This window comes from Chelonia mydas, chromosome 3, assembly GCF_015237465.2.
Source record: "Chelonia mydas isolate rCheMyd1 chromosome 3, rCheMyd1.pri.v2, whole genome shotgun sequence".
Taxonomy (NCBI): domain Eukaryota; kingdom Metazoa; phylum Chordata; order Testudines; family Cheloniidae; genus Chelonia; species Chelonia mydas.
Window position 1 is genome coordinate 153,728,410 of NC_057851.1, and position 19,955 is coordinate 153,748,364.

The 19,955-nt window shown below is 45.3% G+C and overlaps 1 protein-coding gene across 1 annotated transcript in view; it reads right to left on the minus strand.

Annotated features, from left to right (window-relative positions):
- The window catches only part of DNAH14 (dynein axonemal heavy chain 14), a 514,964-nt gene that overhangs the window by 8,236 nt on the left and 486,773 nt on the right, over nucleotides 1–19,955 (minus strand). The window contains exons 80-83 of the mRNA XM_043543588.1: nucleotides 18,784–18,983; nucleotides 7,607–7,794; nucleotides 3,117–3,313; nucleotides 1,783–1,895 (exon numbers count right to left, since the gene is read on the minus strand). Of these exons, the coding sequence (XP_043399523.1) occupies nucleotides 1,783–1,895; nucleotides 3,117–3,313; nucleotides 7,607–7,794; nucleotides 18,784–18,983 (698 nt within the window). The remainder of the gene's footprint in view (nucleotides 1–1,782; nucleotides 1,896–3,116; nucleotides 3,314–7,606; nucleotides 7,795–18,783; nucleotides 18,984–19,955) is intronic.

Here is a 19,955-nt window from a genome sequence, read left to right on the forward strand (position 1 = left end):
CTTTCATCTGTAAGTTCACTGAACACAATGCTTACAATTGCTGTCTGCAGTTACTCTTCTCCAATCCATTCTAGAAGTACTCCAGTCTGGTTTCTGCCCCTTTCTACTCAACAGAAACTGCTCTCACCAAAATTTCTAATGACCTCTTCTCAGCAAAGCTCAGATCCAATACTCTAATCTCAACCTCCTTAGCCTGTCAGCCACCTTCGCCACAGGCAACCATGCTCTTCTTAAAATCTTGTACTTCTGTGACTCTGTCCTCTTCTGGTTCTCCTCCTACCTCTCTAATTATGCTTTCAGCATGTTCTTCAGACAAGCTTCCTCATCTCCCCATCAGCTTTCTGGTGGGGTTCCTCAGAGTGTGTCTTTGGTCCTCTTCTTTATGATATGGCCTTTTCTATCAATCCACATAGATAAAACTCTCATCAAGGTTCTCATTATCTCATGTCTCAATTACCTGCAATATACTTTTCTCTGTCCTTGACAAATACAAACTTGTCCCGCTCATATCCATTCAGAATGTTGCCGCAAAGACAGTTTTCTTAGCCCATCACTTAGCATGTCACCCCTTTCTTTGTATCTCTCTACGGCAGTGGTGGGCAACCTGCGGCCTGCACGCGGCCTGTCAGTGTAATCTGCTGGCAGGCCGAGAGACAGTTTGTTTACATTGACAGGCTGCCCGCAGCTCCCAGTGGCTGCGGTTTGCCGTTCCCGGCCAATGGGCGCTGCAGGAAGTGGTGCAGGCTTCAGGGACATGCTGGCTGCCGTTTCCTGCAGCTCCCATTGGTTGGGAATACTAGCCGCGACCACTTGCAGCTGCAGACAGTCAATGTAAACAAACTGTCTTGCGGCCTGCCAGCGGATTACCCTGATGGGCCGCATGCAGCCCATGGGCTGCAGTTTACCCACCACTACTCTACTGGCTCCTTCGTCTCTGTTGTATGAAACATAAGCTACTTGTCTTCACTTTCAAGGGCCTTCCCAACCTATCCCCACCCTATCATCTCATTCAGTATCGAAAGGTCAATTCCTGCCTGTGATAGGTCCATAATGTCAACCTCCATTGCCCACTTGTTAAATTTTCAAACAAGCACCTTTGTGCTTTCTCTCATACTGCCCCCCACTCCTGGGAAAAGCTCCCATAAACATTTGCAAAACTAATTCTCTATCCTTCTAAACCCTACTTAAAACTCTCCTTTGCCATGAGGTCTACAAAAAAATTGACAACAGCTGTGCTGAGACTACAGCCTATCATGCTGACCGATATTATCTCATATTTTCCTTGTACTCCCCCCTTCAGTTTATCTGTATCCATCTGTTATCTCTTGTCTTAGACTGTATGCTCTTTGGGGTATGGACTGTCTTTTTGTTGTGTTTGCACAGTACCTATCACAATGGGGTTCTGGCCCATGACTTTAGCTCCTAGGCACTACGATAACACAAATAATAATTCATAATACAGCATAACCACCTTTTGTGCCTTTGTGAATCAAGGCAGCTCTAGAGAGTGGGGGGGCCTATCTAAATTATGTTAGCTTCTCTGAGCTGCCCTATGGCAGCAGCACTACCCAGAATCTTCATAGCACTACATGCTGTGGCCCAACCCTGACACACTCCTCATATCCCCAGTCATGCCTCCTATCCTAGGGGGTTCTCAGGAGGAGAGCTGGTGGGGGGTCCATGTCACCCGAAGTATTTGGTTTAGAGTTCCAGCTAGAATTTTAATTTGATTACGGTTTTCTCCTTTACCTCTACTATTTATTTTTTCATGTTTCACTTTACCTTAACTGTATATAGGTGATGACATGGTTTGCCCAGGTTGCAAAGAAATTCACTCGTAGAATAAGGTCATCAATCCATGATCCCAAAGACTTATTTGACATATAGGAATGTAGCTGTTGCAAATGACAGAAAAGCAGAATCTCATTAAATACCACTACAATATCAAATACAGCCAGTTTATAAACTGGAACTGTTATCAGTGAGTCTGCAGAAGGGAATCAGCGCATGAGAGGTAGAAAGGGACAAATTGTAGATTAAAAGCCTTTGAAAGAACACTCAGAAACAACTCTCAGACTTTTGATAGTGCTCACTATGAAATGCCCTTTAATCTCCTGTAACGGATGTCACTCTATGGACTTTCCAAAGTGTCAAATTAAATAAGAGTCAAAATCTGACAAAATACTAAAATTCAGAAAACACTTGCTCAAAAAGAAAACAAAAACAGAAATGCATAGCTTTTCCAAAACACACTTGTAATAGGGGTTTCCTCAAAAACCAAAGTGTCACATTAGATCAATCTGTCTAAGCATTTGTACTGTGATTATATCACCATGCTTTCTTTGTGCTCAACACACATATGTGAAAAGATCAGTTATGTCACTGAAGGTTCAAAAACCAGATCAACTTTGCAAAAAAATTGGAATTTTTTTCATTTCCCAGGATTTAAAAGTGGAACAATTTATTTGTTTTCAAACTTTTTTGCAAAATATTTTTGAAATTTCAATTCCCCATTCCCTTTTCCCTTTATGCTAGTCAGTGCAATAAAATGAATGACATCAAGATTTTTAATTGGACTTTTCTTTTTCCATATCCTTTCTCCATTCTGCCTTTTCAAAGCTGCCTCAACTTTGGAAAACTTATGAAGTGACAAAAGGGAAAATGAAACTAGTAAATGTCACTTTTTAAACTTTCTCCAATTGTTGCAAAGTTACAGTGGCAGAGATAGAGAGGTTCATTCTTTGGTCACTTTGTGACTTTTCCAAAAAACAGCCAACCAACCACAAAACAAAGACAAAACCAACACTCCCCCCGCTTACAAACAGCAAACACTCAAAAATAAAATAAAAAGACTTCTTAGCCATGAGTCATTATATTGCATTCAGTGGTAGAAAGGAAAAAGAAAAAAGTGAAAAAATTTCACACAATTTTTTGGTTTAAAAAAAGGGCCACAATTTTAGACTAAAAATTCCCTCCCTCATTCTAGGGCGCTTCCTGAATTGAATCATCCTCTACTAAAAGCCTGTTTGGAAGAGTCCCTCAGTGCTTAAGATCCATCAATTGATCTATTGATCTATCTATACCTGCACATGTAAACAAAGAGGCTTTAATCTTACCTGCCAGAACTCAGGCACCTTGGACTTCAAAACTGAGTTATAAAGGTCTTCTAACCTTGTGGTGAAGATAATCTCTCCTTTCATAACTTGTTGAAGTGAATGCAATGATATGGTTATTATAGACAATAAATGATTAAATCGGTCAATCTCCTGGCGAAGAACATTTAACAAAGCTGAATTGATAAAAGGATCATGTCCTGGTAAAGGAAAAAAGAGTAATATCAGATGGAGCTTTCCTCCCATAGAGAAGTGAGGAGGAGCTGCTCATTATCATGACATTCAAGTTTGCAAATATTGCCTTAGTTTCTCTCCTATGCTGAGTTAGGGACAAGCCACTTTGCACCATGTGAAGTAGTGGGAGAGAATTTAGGGCATTAACTTTATCAAAAGTCTTCTATCAGCAAAACGCAGGTTTGAAGTAAGATGCATAAATGACATTCAGAATGTCTGAGACATTTTTTGTCTCAATGCTTTGTGTTCCTCACTTAAATGAGGCAGGGAAATGGAAGATCAAGTTTTATTATAATTCAAGGTAATTTACTTCTCTTTTTCAGCAAAAAAGGAAAACCTCCTTTCTTCGTGTATTCACTTTTGTGAATGTGGCTTCCACAGAACACAGTATCTGCAACACTGTCTGAGACCAGCAGGCTCAACATATTAGAGCAACAAGTGAATGTCAAATGTGCCAATTTCCAAGTTTATCAAAGTTCTCATATCTAGATAGGAATTTGGTTTTCTTTCAGATTTTGAATTTCTCTTAACTATTAATAGTGCAAATCCTGTAATCTTTGCTCAATACTTAATCTTTACTTGGACAATACTACAGCTGAAATTACTGGGAAGTTTGCCTCATTAAGGAGTAAATATGGACTTCAGTTTTGGGCCTTTTAAAAAATTATTATTCTCGTTGAAAAAATATGGATAAAATTATTAATATAGCAACAGATCTAGAATTTATTTACTGTTCCGTTTTCTATTTTGTTAGACTCTTTCAGCCAAATCATTGCAGCAGATCAATGAGGTGAAGCTCAAATAACCTTGAAATACTTTGGGACTAAAACATAAGTGTGGACCCATAGGATTCTCAAATATGCCAACAAGTATTTTACACTACATCTGTATTTTCTTTTGGGATTTCACATGCATGCACACATGAATCTAGAGCTAGATATGAGTCAGCCTTTGGTTAAAGCACTGACCAAATGTTTGAGCAAAACAGATTAGAAAAGTCCTCCCCAGATTAACATTAAAGAAAGGGAAGAATTCTCCATGTTTTTGGCATCCTATTGCACATCAAAAGCTAGAAAAAATTGACAGAGTCATAGGTAGATGTCTCCCTTATATTATATATTAGCACAAAGTAAGATAATATCCTAAAATTTGTTCAGGAGCATAACTGGTGATAGTGAGTTGCTGATCCACATAACCTAGGCTTATTCAACTAATGGCTCTGTAGAACTTTTTAGTTACAAGAAAGTTGATTTAACATTTCATCAAAGCTTGGAAAGAATGGTTACTTACCCTAACTGTGGTTTTGCAAGATGTGCTGTCCACACGTGCCCAATATGTGCAGAAACTGAGGGTGGTGTAGGAGATCTAAGCCTCTCCCTATATGGGTTCAGGGGCTGTATGCCCCCCATGGGTCCCAGTAGGGCCACTGAATGGGGAATGGCATAAGCAGTCACATCCATGGGGGGGGCATACCCTGGGTGTCAGCCCTGTGATGGGTTTTAGGCTGTATAGGTGGACCCAGAACTGTAGTAGATTGTGTTAGGATATAGATATTCAGGCCTGTCGGTAAAGGCCTGTACTCGAAGAACTTAGGTGTATTCTTATCTCTTGGCTAGTTATAGAGGTATAAAAGAAAGAATCAAAATCACTGTCTGCCGGTGTAAGGGCCTTCTCTTACTGTGACAGTCTGAGGCCCTGTTCTTAGGCTAAGGCCTTTGGCTAAGCAGCAGAGGCAGCCATAAGCTGGGAAGCGACCGGTCACATCCTCACATTCCAAACTAGTCACACTGAAAGAAGGTGCTATTGGGCTGTTAGGAATACAATCCTGTCCTGATAATGCCTATCACCTCCAGAGAAAGGGAAGTGCCTAGAAGATGTAAAAGGAAACTTAGTTTGATAGCGTCCTGTCTGGCAAGAACTCACTTATCAATAGCTGGGATGTGAAATCCTCACTTCTGTATTGTTTTGTCATTATAGTTTCCACTTTGCTATTGTTTGTCTGTATAATCTCTGTCTGGTTCTGTGATTGTTCCTGTCTGCTGAATAATTAATGTTGCTGGGTGTAAACTAATTAAGGTGGTGGGATATAATTGGTTACATAATCATGTTACAATATGTTAGGATTGGTTAGTTAAATTTCAGGAAAATGATAGGTTAAGGTATAGCAAAGCAGAACTCAAGTTCTACTATATAGTCTGCAATCAATCAGGAAGTGAGTCGGTGGGTGGGGGGAGGGAATGGGAACAGGGAATGGGGGTGGGGAAATTGGAATCATGTTTGGCTAAAGGGGGAAATGGGAACAGGGAATGGGGGTGGGGAAATTGGAATCATCTTTGGCTAAAGGGGGAAATGAGAACAGGGAATGGAGGTAAGGAAATTGGAATCATGTTTGGCTAAGGGCAGGAATGGGAACAGGGACACAGGTGTAAGGCTCTGTGGTGTCAGAGCTGGGAAGGGGGACATTAAGGAAGGAAACTGGAATCATGCTTGCTGGAAGTTCACCCCAATAAACATCGAATTGTTTGCACCTTTGGACTTTGGGTATTGTTGCTCTCTGTTCATGCGAGAAGGACCAGGGAAGTAAGTGGGTGAAGGAATAAGCCCCCTAACAGATTGAATAGGAGAGGAGTGCTGAGATGAGAAGACAACCTCCTCCTCAGTATCTTCTTCCTCACTGGAGAATGGAGGGGCCAGAGGTGAAGTGAGCTGACGCAGTGCCACGTGTGCCAGGGAAACCCTGGTGCAGAAAAGACATGATTCAGGTGTTGATGAGACATGCAGGTAAGAAGTGTGGTGCCAATGGTTTCTAGGTTGTACCAAGGTGGTCAGTGCCAACAGTGCTGTTGTAGTCGTGGTTGTCAGTGCTGGCCTCTGTGTGCTCTATGTTGTCAGGACAGGAGGTGGCACCATAACTTGGGCAGAACATCTTGGTGTGGCATCTTGAGGCAGCTCTGTCGGTGCGGTAGAGGAGGAGGTAGGTTTCTGTTTTCCCCCTGACTCCGAGCCTGCCCCCTTAGCGTCACTGGCTTTCACGGTACGCATGGCACCGGATGATCCCAGTGCCTCATAAGTACTGAGCCAGACTGGGGACTGCATCTTTTTTGGCCTTGAGAGGAGAAGTTGAAGCCCTTTTGGTCACTGCCTTTTTGGAGGAGTGAGCCTTCCACTGTGAACTGGATGAAGTTGCTGGGGAACACTCTCCGGGCGGTGGGGGTTAGGGGGAGTGCGCGGACCTGGATCAGATGCTGGGCACAGAGGCTTCTCCATTAACAGAAGTTTGAGACATAGGTCTCTATCTTTTCTGGTGCCAGGTTTCAGGTTAATGCAGTGAGAGCACTTTTGAGGAATGTGTGTCTCCCCTAGGCACCAGACACACTGAGAGTGTCTGTCTGAGGCCGGGTCACCTCTCAGCAGGAAAGAATTTGTCCTGAGAACCTATGAAAGATGGATTGAATGCTTCATCAGGGAACAAGGGGATATCTGGGAGGATAACAAAATGGAGGTTCTTTGAGAATACCTGCCCTCTTTCTATGTCCTTTAATGGAGTCATTTCTGGAGGTTCTGCTGGATTCCTTGGTGCCACCCAGGGTGGTGAGTGGGGGAAGGAAGGAGAGAAGTCTCTGTTGTGATCTGGAGAGGACAATGAAAATAGCAAACCTCCTCCAGGGGTGGAACAATCCTCTCTGGGGTATCAGGTCTACACAAAGGTGCCAGGTTAGATGGAGGCAGAGAAACAGGCTGCTTGGAGATGACATCTCTTAAGTACTCCAATAGAAGAGACTCCGGTACCAAACCTGTAGGTAGATTGGGCAGTACCAGGAAAGCTTCAATGCCAGAATTTACAGCACCAAAACATCTGGTGCTGAAAATGTCTGTTGGTAATGAGGAGGTTGTGACTGGTACCAGGGATGAGGTGCCAAAGCTTTCAGTGCTGAAGATGCTGTTAGAACATATGGTGCCTGCAGCGTACCAGAGGCAGCATTGTTCTTAGGAGTGTTTGGTGTCACTTTTCTCTTCTGTGCCAGGGCACCAGAATGGGACTCTGAGTTGCAACTTTTGGTAGATGAGATTCAAGGAGAAGTTTTAAGTTTCTTACTTGGGGTTGGTGAGGGCTCCATAGGTGGGGGGCATGTTGTGAATGAGGAGAGAAACTGTGCAGTAGAATGTTAAAAACAGAGAAGGAATATTAAAATAAAAGATTAATTTGAGAAAATAAAAGTTTCTTTCTAATTAAACGTTATGTAAACCGTTGTTCTGACCTTTAGCAGCTTTTGCAAGAGCAGCCCAAATGGGGCCTGACAGTAACCTTCCCAGTGTGGTTTTCATTTTGGAAGAATGTTCAGTTCCAGGCGTCAGTTCTGTATCTTGTTCCTCTACAGTGAGTGGCAGCTGCCTTAGAATGTCAGAAGCTATTTCCATTACTAATTCATCTTGGCTCTTTCCACCACTGGAAGGGGCAAAAAAAAAAGGTAAGATTTATAATTCTGGAATTGTCAGAGCTGGAGGGGTCCAACAGGAGATGATCTAATCTCCCCACTTCTAATTCTAAAATTTCTAGACCATCTCTAGCAGGTTTCTGTTGTTAGATGAGTGGATATGTTCGAAGAGTTAGGTTGTGGGGGATATTCCAAAAGAATGGTCCTTTCAGCATGACATTGGGGAAGAGTCAATGATCTATGCAGTAAGGCAGATTCCTGACAAAGCAGTATAAGTATTTTAAACTAGGAATTACAGATAAATAGCCAGTTCACTAAGCAAGTTAGTTACATTGACATTTGATCATTTTCCTAGTGGTTGTTTTATGGGAGCTAGAATATATTTGACTTGCACAATACACAAAGAACAGAATACTGTACCCATATAACACAAACAAACCAGCTGAGGGTTGGAATTTAGGTTACAATGATGCCTGTAAATCTAAAATACGGCCAGGAAGATACTCAGATATTCTTTTCTAGGCAAGGTCTCTTTTACTATGCAGCAGATTAGATTTAATTAATGTGGCAAGGCCTCTGGAATTACGCAGTAATACTTAACCCTGCAGAGAACACAACAGTTGGAAGGGAGGAGACTCCACCAAATAAAACACTGAAGGAAGAATTAGAGAACCAGGAAAGGAGAGAATCATGACAGCCAAGGGAGGAAAAGACTTGAGGAAGAATAGCATAGTTGACTATGTTAAAAGCAGCCAAGAATTTAAGGAGGATGAGAATATTTAAATGTATAGGCCCTGGGATTTGGCCACGAATAGGTCATTAGAGAGTTTGGTGATAGCTGTTTCAGTGAAGTGTACAGATCAGAATCCAGACTGCAGAGGGTCTAGGGATGGAACTGGAGGAGATGAAATCCATACAGCAGTTGAAGATGAGGCATTCAATGAGTTTTGAGATGAAGGAGAGAAGAAAGAATAATCAATAACTGCACAGGCAACATGAGATCAAGGGTGGGTTTTTAAGACGGAGGAGACTAAAGTCTGTTTATATTGTGAGGGGCTTATGTCGGTGTAGTTAGGGCAATGAAGTGTCTGTGTAGATACTGCGTTACTTACATCGGGTGTTGGCTACCTTGTCAATTTCACGGCTCCACTAGAGCTGTGAAATTGACAGGAAAGCCCAGCTCTCCAGCTGGGATGCTAGCAGGTCTCCACTTCAAGCCAGGTTGCCACCCAGGCTCCTGGCTTGGGCTGCCACCCGAGCTCCCGGCTGGGAGCCCTGCTGCCCCTGCTCCCCACTGGGAGCCCGGCTGCACCAAGACTCCTGGCAGGGAGCCTGGCTGCCCCCCTGGGTTCTTGGCTCCCCACTGGGAACATAGCAGCCAACCGGACTCCGGGCGTGGATCTTCCTGCCAGGAGTCCAGCTGCCCCCCAGGCTCTCAGTTCCCCACTGGAATCATGGCAGCTGACCAGACTCTAGATGCAGATCTCCCTGCCAGAGGTGAGAAGCCCCAGGGGGCAGCTGGGCTCCTGGCGGGTAGCTACGTATAGCTGAGAGCCCTGGCTGTCAGTCTTCCACATAGCCCCTTTTCAGTCAGTGGAAGTGCTCCTGGTGAGAACGCGCACCACCGACAAAAGGAGGGCAGTGTGGACATCAGCTACCGCAGTAGTTACTGAGGTGGCTGTAAGTCAACCTAACATAGGTTGACTTAAGACTGTAGTGTAGACATGCCCTAAGACCTGGTCTATACTAGGAAATTAGGTTGGCATAACTATGTCACTTAGGGGTGTGAAAAATCCACACCCCTGAGCGAGGCAGTTAAATCAACTTAACTCCCGGTTTAGACAGTGCTAGGTTGACAAGAGAATTCTCCCATTGACCTAGCAACTGCCTCCTGGGGAGCTGGATTATCTACACTGAGCCCTGGTCTACACTAGGAGTTGAGGTCGAATTTAGCAGCGTTAAATCAATTTAACCATGCACCCGTCCACATGACGAAGCCCTTTTTTTCGACTTAAAGGGCTCTTAAAATCGATTCCCTTACTCCACCCCCAACAAGGGGATTAGCGCAGAAATCGGCCTTGCTGGGTAGAATTTGGGGTACTGTGGACACAATTAGATGGTATTGGCCTCCGGGAGCTATACCAGAGTGCTCCATTGTGACCGCTCTGGACAGCACTCTCAACTCGGATGCACTGGCCAGGTAGACAGGAAAAGGCCCGCGAACTTTTGAATTTCAATTTCCTGTTTGGCCAGCGTGGCAAACTGCAGGTGACTATGCAGAGCTCATCAGCAGAGGTGACCATGAAGAGCTCATCAGCAGAGGTGACCATGATGGAGTCCAAGAATCGCAAAAGAGCTCCAGCATGGACCGAACGGGATCTGATTACTGTATGGGGAGAGGAATCTGTGCTATCAGAACTACATTCCAGTTTTCAAAATGCCAAAACATTTGTCAAAATCTCCCAGGGCATGAAGGACAGAGGCCATAACAGGGACTCGAAGCAGTGCCGCATGAAACTTAAGGAGCTACGGCAAGCCTACCAGAAAACCAGAGAGGCAAACGGCCGCTCTGGGTCAGAGCCCAAAACATGCCGCTTCTATGATGAGCTGCATGCCATTTTAGGGGCTTCAGCCACCACTACCCCAGCTGTGTTGTTTGACTCCTTCAATGGAGATGGAAGCAACACGGAAGCAGGTTTTGGGGACGAGGAAGATGATGATGATGAGGTTGTAGATAGCTCACAGCAAGTAAGCGGAGAAACCAGTCTTCCCAACAGCCAGAAACTGTTTCTCACCCTGGACCTGGAGCCAGTACTCCCCGAACCCACCCAAGGCTGCTTCCCCGGACCCGCCAGTTGGAGAAGGGACTTCTGGTGAGTGTACCTTTTAAAATAGTATTCATGGTTTAAAAGCAAGCATGTTTAATGATTAATTTGCCCTGGCATTCGTAGCTCTCCTGGATGTACTCCCAAAGCCTTTGCAAAAGGTTTCTGGGGAGGGCAGCCTTATTCCATCCGCCATGGTAGGACACTTCACCACTCCAGGCCAATAGCACGTAGTCGGAAATCATTGCAGAGCAAAGCATTGCAGTCTATGTTTGCTGGCGTTCAAACAACATCCGTTCTTTATCTCTCTGTGTTACCCTCAGGAGAGTGATATCATTCATGGTCACCTGGTTGAAATAGGGTGCTTTTCTTATGGGGACATTCAGAGGTGGCCGTTCCTGCTGGGCTGTTTGCCTGTGGCTGAACAGAAATGTTCACCGCTGTTAGCCACGGGGAGGAGGAAGGGGGGAAGGTTTAGCCACGTGGTTGGAGGAGGCAAAATGCGACGTTGGAACGAAAGCACATGTGCTATGTAGGTAATGTTAAGAGCAAGGTTTACCCTGAAAGAGTGTACCGATTGTTCTATAAAATGTGTCTTTTTAAATACCACTGTCCCTTTTTTTTCTCCAGCAGCTGCATGTGTTTCAAGGATCACAGGATCTTCTCCTTCCCAGAGGCTAGCGAAGATTAGAAGGCGAAAAAAACACACTCGTGATGAAATGTTCTCTGAGCTCATGCTGTCCTCCCACACTGACAGAGCACAGACGAATGCGTGGAGGCAGACAATGTCAGAGTGCAGGAAAGCACAAAATGACCGGGAGGAGAGGTGGCGGGCTGAAGAGAGTAAGTGGTGGGCTGAAGAGAGGGCTGAAGCTGAAAGGTGGCGGCAGCGTGATGAGAGGAGGCAGGATTCAATGTTGAGACTGCTGGAGGATGAAACTGATATGCTCCAGCATATGGTTGAGCTGCAGGAAAGGCAGCAAGAGCACAGACCACCGCTACAGCCCCTGTGTAACCAACCGCCCTCCTCCCCAAGTTCCATAGCCTCCTCACCCAGACGCCCAAGAACGCGGTTGGGGGGCCTCCAGCCACCCAGCCACTCCACCCCAGAGGATTGCCCAAGCAACAGAAGGCTGGCATTCAATAAGTTTTAAAGTTTTAAACTTTTAAAGTGCTGTGTGGCCTTTTCCTTCCCTCCTCCACCACCCCTCCCAGTGCTTCCTTCCTCCATCAACCCTCCCGGGCTACCTTGGCAGTTATCCCCCTATTTGTGTGATGAATTAATAAAGAATGCATGCATGTGAAGCAACAATGTCTTAATTGCCTCTGCAAGTGGTGATTGAAGGGAGGAGGGGAGGGTGGTTAGCTTGCAGTGAAGTAGAGTGAACCAAGGAGGGGGAGGGGTTTCATCAAAGAGAAACAAACAGAACTTTCACACCATAGCCTGGCCAGTCATGAAACTGGTTTGCAAAGCTTCTCTGATGCGCACCGCTCCCTCCTGTGCTCTTCTAACCGCCCTGGTGTCTGGCTGCGCGTAACCAGCAGCCAGGCGATTTGCCTCAACCTCCCACCCTGCCATAAACGTCTCCCCCTTACTCTCACAGATATTGTGGAGTGCACAGCAAGCAGTAATAACAGTGGGAATATTGGTTTTGCTGAGGTCTAACCGAGTCAGTAAACTGAGCCAGCGCACTTTTAAACGTCCAAATGCACATTCTACCACCATTCTTCACTTGCTCCGCCTGTAGTTGAACAGCTCCTGACTACTGTCCAGGCTTCCTGTGTATGGCTTCATGAGCCATGGCATTAAGGGGTAGGCTGGGTCCCCAAGGATAACTATATGCACTTCAACATCCCCAAAGGTTATTTTCTGGTCTGGGAATAAAGTCCCTTCCTGCAGCTTTTGAAACAGACCAGAGTTCCTGAAGATGCGAGCTGTATCTTCCCCAGCCATCCCACGTTGATGTTGGTGAAACGTCCCTTGTGATCCACCAGTGCTTGCAGCACTGTTGAAAAGTACCCCTTGCGGTTTATGTACTCGCTGGCTTGGTGCTCTGGTGGTAAGATAGGGATATGGGTTCCGTCTATGGCCCCACCACAGTTAGTGAATCCTATTGCAGATAAGCCATCCACTATGACCTGCACATTTCCCAGGGTCACTACTCTTGATATCCGCAAATCTTTGATTGCATTGGCTACTTGCATCACAGCAGCCCCCACAGTAGATTTGCCCACTCCAAATTGATTCCCAACTGTCCGGTAGCTGTCTGGTGTTGCAAGCTTCCACAGGGCTATTGCCACTCGCTTCTCAACTGTGAGAGCTGCTCGCATCTTGGTATTCTTGCACCTCAAGGCAGGGGAAAGCAAGTCACAAAGTTCCATGGAAGTGCCCTTATGCATGTGAAAGTTTCGCAGCCACTGGGAATCGTCCCAGACCCACAACACAATGCGGTCCCACCAGTCTGTGCTTGTTTCCCGGGCCCAGAATTGGCGTTCCACCGCATGAACCTGCCCCATTAGCACAGGTGATTGCCAGGGCCCGTGCTTTGAGAGAAGTCTCTGTCCATGTCCTCATCACTCTCGTCACTGCACTGATGTCGCCTACTCGCCCGGTTTTGCTTTGCCAGGTTCTGGTGCTGCATATACTGCTGGATAATGCGTGTGGTGTTTAATGTGCTCCTAATTGCCAAAGTGATCTGAGCAGGCTCCATGCTTGCCGTGGTATGTGATCTGCACAGAAAAAAGTTGCGGAACGATTGTCTGCCGTTGCTCTGATGGAGGGGGGGCGACTGACGACATGGTTTACAGGGTTGGCTTACAGGGAATTAAAATCAACAAAGGGGGTGGCTTTGTGAGAAACAGAATGGCCCCCTCAAGTATAGAACTCAAAACCTCAAGGATAAAACTCAAAACTCGGTTTAGCAGGCCATTGATTTCATGGATGGAGGGAGGAGAAAATGAATACAAAACAAATCTGGTCTATTTCTTGTTTTGAGCCACTTCATCTATCTTTATACATCTTGCTGGCAGCAGACTGTGCAGTACGACCACTAGCCATCGTCATCTCCTGGGTGCTCGGCAGAAGATGGTGCAGTATGGCTGCTGGCCATCATCTTCTGCTGGCTGCTGATTAAAAGACAGTGCACTGACGGTAGGACTCAATCGCCATGAGACAAAACTTAAAAGGGAAATGACCTGGCTGAGTCACTTCCATGTTTGCCCAGGTGCCCCTGACCTCATCGAGGTTGGTTAAAAGAGGACCCAGGACTACATCGACGATGGCTACCAGTCATACTGCACTGTCTGCTGCCAAAAGGCAATAAACTGCTGCTGTGTAGCAATGCAGTACCGTGTCTGCCAGCACCCAGGAGACATACGGTGACGGTTAGCTGAGCGGGCTCCATGCATGCTCCATGCCAGACGGAACCAGTCCCAGAACCGGAACCAGCCGAACAACCAGCACCAGACCATTTGCCAGCACTGAATACAGTACTTGCACCCTCAACACCAGAGGGCCCCACCGAACCTGAACTGGCAGCAGCCGATAACCCTACACAAGAGGCTCAGCCGGAGCCTGAATCCCAACCTAGTGCACCAGCGGAGAGCGGTTCACAGTCAATGGAAACAGCCCCATCCCCTACATCACTTCCAGAGGGACCAAACATAGGTCCACAATCCAATGAGGAACTGATGTCTCCAGCATCAAGGGAACAGTTCCAGACCAAACAGGAAGCAGATGAAAGCCTCCAGAGAGCTTGGACGGCAGCACGGAGCAACCCCCCGCCTCTCAGCTCTTCTAATCGATCCAGGTTTGTTGTAGAAAGAGGACTTTTATACAAGGAAACTCTTTCTGGTGGACACCAGGAAGACTGGCATCCTCAGAGACAGTTGGTAGTTCCAACTAAATACCGGGCCAAGCTCTTGAACTTAGCCCATGATCATCCTAGTGGCCATGCTGGGATGAACAGGACCAAAGACCGTTTGGGGGGGTCATTCCACTGGGAGGGAATGGGCAAGGATGTTTCTACCTATGTCCGGTCTTGTGAAGTATGCCAAAGAGTGGGAAAACCCCAAGACCAGGTCAAAGCCCGTCTCCAGCCACTCCCCATCATTGAGGTTCCATTTCAGTGAGTAGCTGTGGATATTCTGGGTCCTTTTCCGAAAAAGACACCCAGAGGAAAGTAGTACATACTGACTTTCATGGATTTTGCCATCCAATGGCCGGAAGCAGTAGCTCTAAGCAACATCAGGGCTAAAAGTGTGTGCCAGGCACGAGCAGACATTTTTGCAAGGGTAGGTTGGCCCTCCGACATCCTCACAGATGCAGGGACCAATTTCCTGGGAGGAACTATGGAAAACCTTTGGGAAGCTCATGGGGTAAATCACTTGGTTGCCACTCCTTACCACCATCAAACAAATGGCATGATGGAGAAGTTTAATGGAACTTTGGGGGCCATGATACGTAAATTTGTAAATGAGCACTCCAATGATTGGGACATAGTGTTGCAGCAGTTGCTCTTTGCCTACAGAGCTGTACCACACCCCAGTTTAGGGTTTTCCCCATTTGAACTTGTATATGGCCGTGAGGTTAAGGGGCCATTACAGTTGGTGAAGCAGCAATGGGAGTGATTTACACCTTCTCCAGGAACTAACATTCTGGACTTTGTAACCAACCTACAAAACACCCTCCGAACCTCTTTAGCCCTTGCTAGAGAAAACTTACAGGATGCTCAAATAGAGCAAAAAGCCTAGTATGATAAACATGCCAGACAGCGTTCCTTCAAAGTAGGGGACCAGGTCATGGTCTTAAAGGTGCTCCAGGCCCATAAAATGGAAGCATCGTAGGAAGGGCCATTCACGGTCCAGGAGCACCTGGGAGCTGTTAATTATCTCATAGCATTCCCCACCTCCAACTGAAAGCCTAAGGTGTACCATATTAATTCTCTAAAGCGCTTTTATTCCAGAGAATTAAAGGTTTGTCAGTTTACAGCCCAGGGAGGAGATGACGCTGAGTGGCCTGAAGGTGTCTACTACGAAGGGAAAAGTGCAGGTGGTGTGGAAGAGGTGAACCTCTCCATGACCCTTGGGCGTATGCAGCGACAGCAGATCAAGGAGCTGTGCACTAGGTACGCGCCAACCTTCTCAGCCACTCCAGGACTGACTGAACGGGCATACCACTCCATTGACACAGGTAATGCTCACCCAATTAAAGTTCAACCTTAACGGGTGTCTCCTCAAGCTAAAACTGCTATAGAACGGGAGATCCAGGACATGCTACAGATGGGTGTAATCCACCCCTCTGGCAGTGCATGGGCATCTCCAGTGGTTCTAGTTCCCAAACCAGATGGGGAGATACGTTTTTGCGTGGACTACCGTAAGCTAAATGCTGTAACTCGCCCAGACAATTATCCAATGCCATGTACAGATGAACTATTAGAGAAACTGGGACGGGCCCAGTTCATCTCTACCTTGGACTTAACCAAGGGGTACTGGCAGGTACCGCTAGATAAATCTGCCAAGGAAAGGTCAGCCTTCACCACACATCTCGGGCTGTATAAATTTAATGTACTCCCTTTCGGGCTGCGGAATGCACCCGCCACCTTCCAAAGACTTGTAGATGGTCTCCTAGCGGGATTAGGAGAATATGCAGTCACCTACCTTGACGATGTGGCCATATTTTTGGATTCCTGGGCAGACCACCTGGAACATCTACAAAAAGTTCTTGAGCTCATAAGGGAGGCAGGACTAACTGTTAAGGCTAAGAAGTGTCAAATAGGCCTAAACGGAGTGACTTACCTTGGACACCAGGTGGGTCAAGGAACTATCAGCCCCCTACAGGCCAAAGTGGATGCTATCCAAAAGTGGCCTGTCCCAAAGTCAAAGAAACAGGTTCAATCCTTCTTAGGCTTGGCCAGTTATTACAGACGATTTGTACCGCAATACAGCCAAATCGCCGCCCCACTGACAGACCTAACCAAAAAGAAACAGCCAAATGCCGTTCAGTGGACCGAAAAGTGTAAGAAGACCTTTAACAAGCTTAAAGCGACACTCATGTCTGACCCTGTACTAAGGGCCCCAGACTTTGACAAACCGTTCCTAGTAACCACAGATGCGTCCGAGCGTGGTGTGGGAGCAGTTTTAATGCAGAAAGGATCTGATCAAGAATTCCACCCTGTAGTGTTTCTCAGCAAAAAACTGTCGGAGAGGGAAAGCAACTGGTCAGTCAGTGAAAAAGAATGTTACGCCATTGTCTACGCTCTGGAAAAGCTACGCCCAGATGTTTGGGGACGGCGTTTCCACCTGCAAACCGACCATGCTGCACTGAAGTGGCTTCACACCATCAAAGAAAATAACAAAAAACTTCTTCGGTGGAGTTTAGCTCTCCAAGATTTTGATTTCGACATCCAACACATCTCAGGAGCTTCTAACAAAGTGGCTGATGCACTCTCCTGTGAAAGTTTCCCAGAATCAACTGGTTAAAATCGTCCTTGAGATGTGGAAAATATTGTTAGTCTTCATGTACTTGGTAGTATATTTAGAGATGCATGTGTCTTATTAACTCTGTTTTTCCTAAAGCTCCAGGAAGAAATCCCAGCCAGTGTTTCACCCTAGCTGAGATTTGGGGGGCGTGTCATAAATATAAAGGGAAGGGTAAACCCCTTTAAAATCCCTCCTGGCCAGAGGAAAAATCCTCTCACCTGTAAAGGGTTAAGAAGCTAAACGTAACCTCGCTGGCACCTGACCAAAATGACCAATGAGGAGACAAGATACTTTCAAAAGCTGGGAGGAGGGAGAGAAACAAAGGGTCTGTGTCTGTCGGTATGCTGCTTTTGCTGGGGATAGAACAGGAATGGAGTCTTAGAACTTTTAGTAAGTAATCTAGCTAGGTATGCGTTAGATTATGATTTCTTTAAATGGCTGAGAAAAGAACTGTGCTGAACAGAATGACTATTTCTGTCTGTGTGTCTTTTTTGTAACTTAAGGTTTTGCCTAGAGGGATTCTCTATGTTTTGAATCTAATTACCCTGTAAGGTATCTACCATCCTGATTTTACAGGGGTGATTCCTTTACTTCTATTTACTTCTATTTCTACTAGAAGTCTTCTTGTAAGAAAACTGAATGCTTTTTCATTGTTCTCAGATCCAAGGGTTTGGGTCTGTAGTCACCTATGCAAATTGGTGAGGATTTTTACCAAACCTTCCCCAGGAAGTGGGGTGCAAGGGTTGGGAGGATTTTGGGGGGAAAGACGTGTCCAAACTACATTTCCCAGTAAACCCAGTTAGAGTTTGGTGGTGGCAGTGGATATTCCAAGGACAAAGGATAAAATTAATTTGTACCTTGGGGAAGTTTTAACCTAAGCTGGTAAAAGTAAGCTTAGGAGGTTTTCATGCAGGTCCCCACATCTGTACCCTAGAGTTCAGAGTGGGGGAGGAACCTTGACACCATGGTATGGCGTCTGCACAGGTAACTCATGAAGAAAGGTGCAAAACGATTGTCTGCCCTTTCTTTCATGGAAGGAGGGAGGGACGGTGGGCCTGACGATATGTACCCAAAACCACCCGCGACAATGTTTTAGCCCCATCAGGCACTGGGATTTCTACCCAGAATTCCAATGGGCAGTGGAGACTGCGGGAACTGTGGGATAGCTACCCACAGTGCAACACTCCGGAAGTTGACGGTTGCCTCGGTACTGTGGACGCACTCTGCCGACTACATGCACTTAGAGCATTTGTGTGGGGACGCACACAATTGACTGTATAAAAATGCTTTCCTCAAAACCAACTTCTATAAATTCGACCTAATTTCGTAGTGTAGACATACCCTGAGGAGAAGCCCTCCCTTTAACATAGGTAGTGTCTTCACTGAAGCACTACAGTGGCGACATAGCTGTGCCAGTGCAACGTTTTAAGTGTAGACAAGTCCTGAGTACCTCTCCCAGACCTGAAGAAGAGTTCTGTGGATCTCGAAAGCTTGTCTTTCTTACCAACAGAAGTCGGTCCAATAAAAAAATATTAACTCACTCCCCTTGTTTTACTCATTCAGTAAATTAGAGTTAAGTATATACAAATAAGCTTTAAAATTGTGGGCAAGCATGACAAATAACTTCCTAACTCTTTTAGCTAATAGATTCTGCTTTGTTCTGTCACCAAAACAGTTTCTTTTTAAAACACTGACCTGATGACCAGGGTGTCCATGCTGATTCTTGGCTGCATACTGACAATGGTATCAATAAAGGTTTGTGCCTGAGATTCCAGGAATGCTCTTCCAGCACAGGCGTGCATTCCAAATAGCTCTGGTGAATCAGTGTCTGGCAGAGACTCTAAATAGGCTCTACAGTCTTGTAAGCTATCTGTGGCAGACACGGGTCGATATACCTGCAAAATAAATGACAAATATTTTATTTCCCTACTTAATGAAAGGCTGGTTAGTGCAAAAAAGGTTACACATAAGTAACTTTTTTTCAAGGTTGCTTATATGGTCCTAACAGGGACTGCTTTTCTAAAAGATTCCTGAAACTCAGTGGTGCCTGATATTCCTTACAGGTGGGAATATACACAAGCCACTTTGAAGAAGAATGGAATTATATTGCAAATACCCTTCTGCTTGACCAGTTACCTGATTAACACATGCATTTATACATGGGTTGGTGGTGGTACGATTCTTTTGTGAGGATTCATTCTCTACTGTTTATATAAAAATAGTATATATCCCTTCCCCCATCTTTCTCTCTATATGTATATGCATGCATGCACGCATGCATTCATTTACACAGACACACAAAGGAATAAACAGCATAATTTATTCATAAGTTTATATATGGGCCAAAATATCACATATTAATATAAGATAAATCAATTCACCGTCCTTTAAAATAACAAAAAAGGAACAAGACATGGAGAGAATGCAGTATTCTCCTCCTCCCAAAAGCGCTGTAAACTTATGTCAATTTACAGGGTGTTTTTGCTTTATATATATGTTAGTTATTTTTAAAATTCAGTAAGAAAAATATTTTCAATTAATGCTGTCACTGTGTTGTTCAGATAGTTCTAAGCTAGTAATTCAATTGTTTCTGCATCAGAGTTAACTTTCCTAATTTTTCCTAGCACTTCTGAGTAGCAGAGGTAGCAGTACAAGAGATCCTTCTGGGGGCTACACTTAGCAGTACACAAAAGTTTTACTTACTAGTACTGTGGTGCTTCAAGAGTTGTCTCTGTGCATTCACACTTACGGGTGTGTTGAGCTGGGGACTTATGTAAAAAGCCATGTTTGCTGGGGGTTGCAGATGTGCTTTTTCATAACAGAATATTCCCCTGCCTGACACCTCAGATCTTTCTCCTAGAATATAA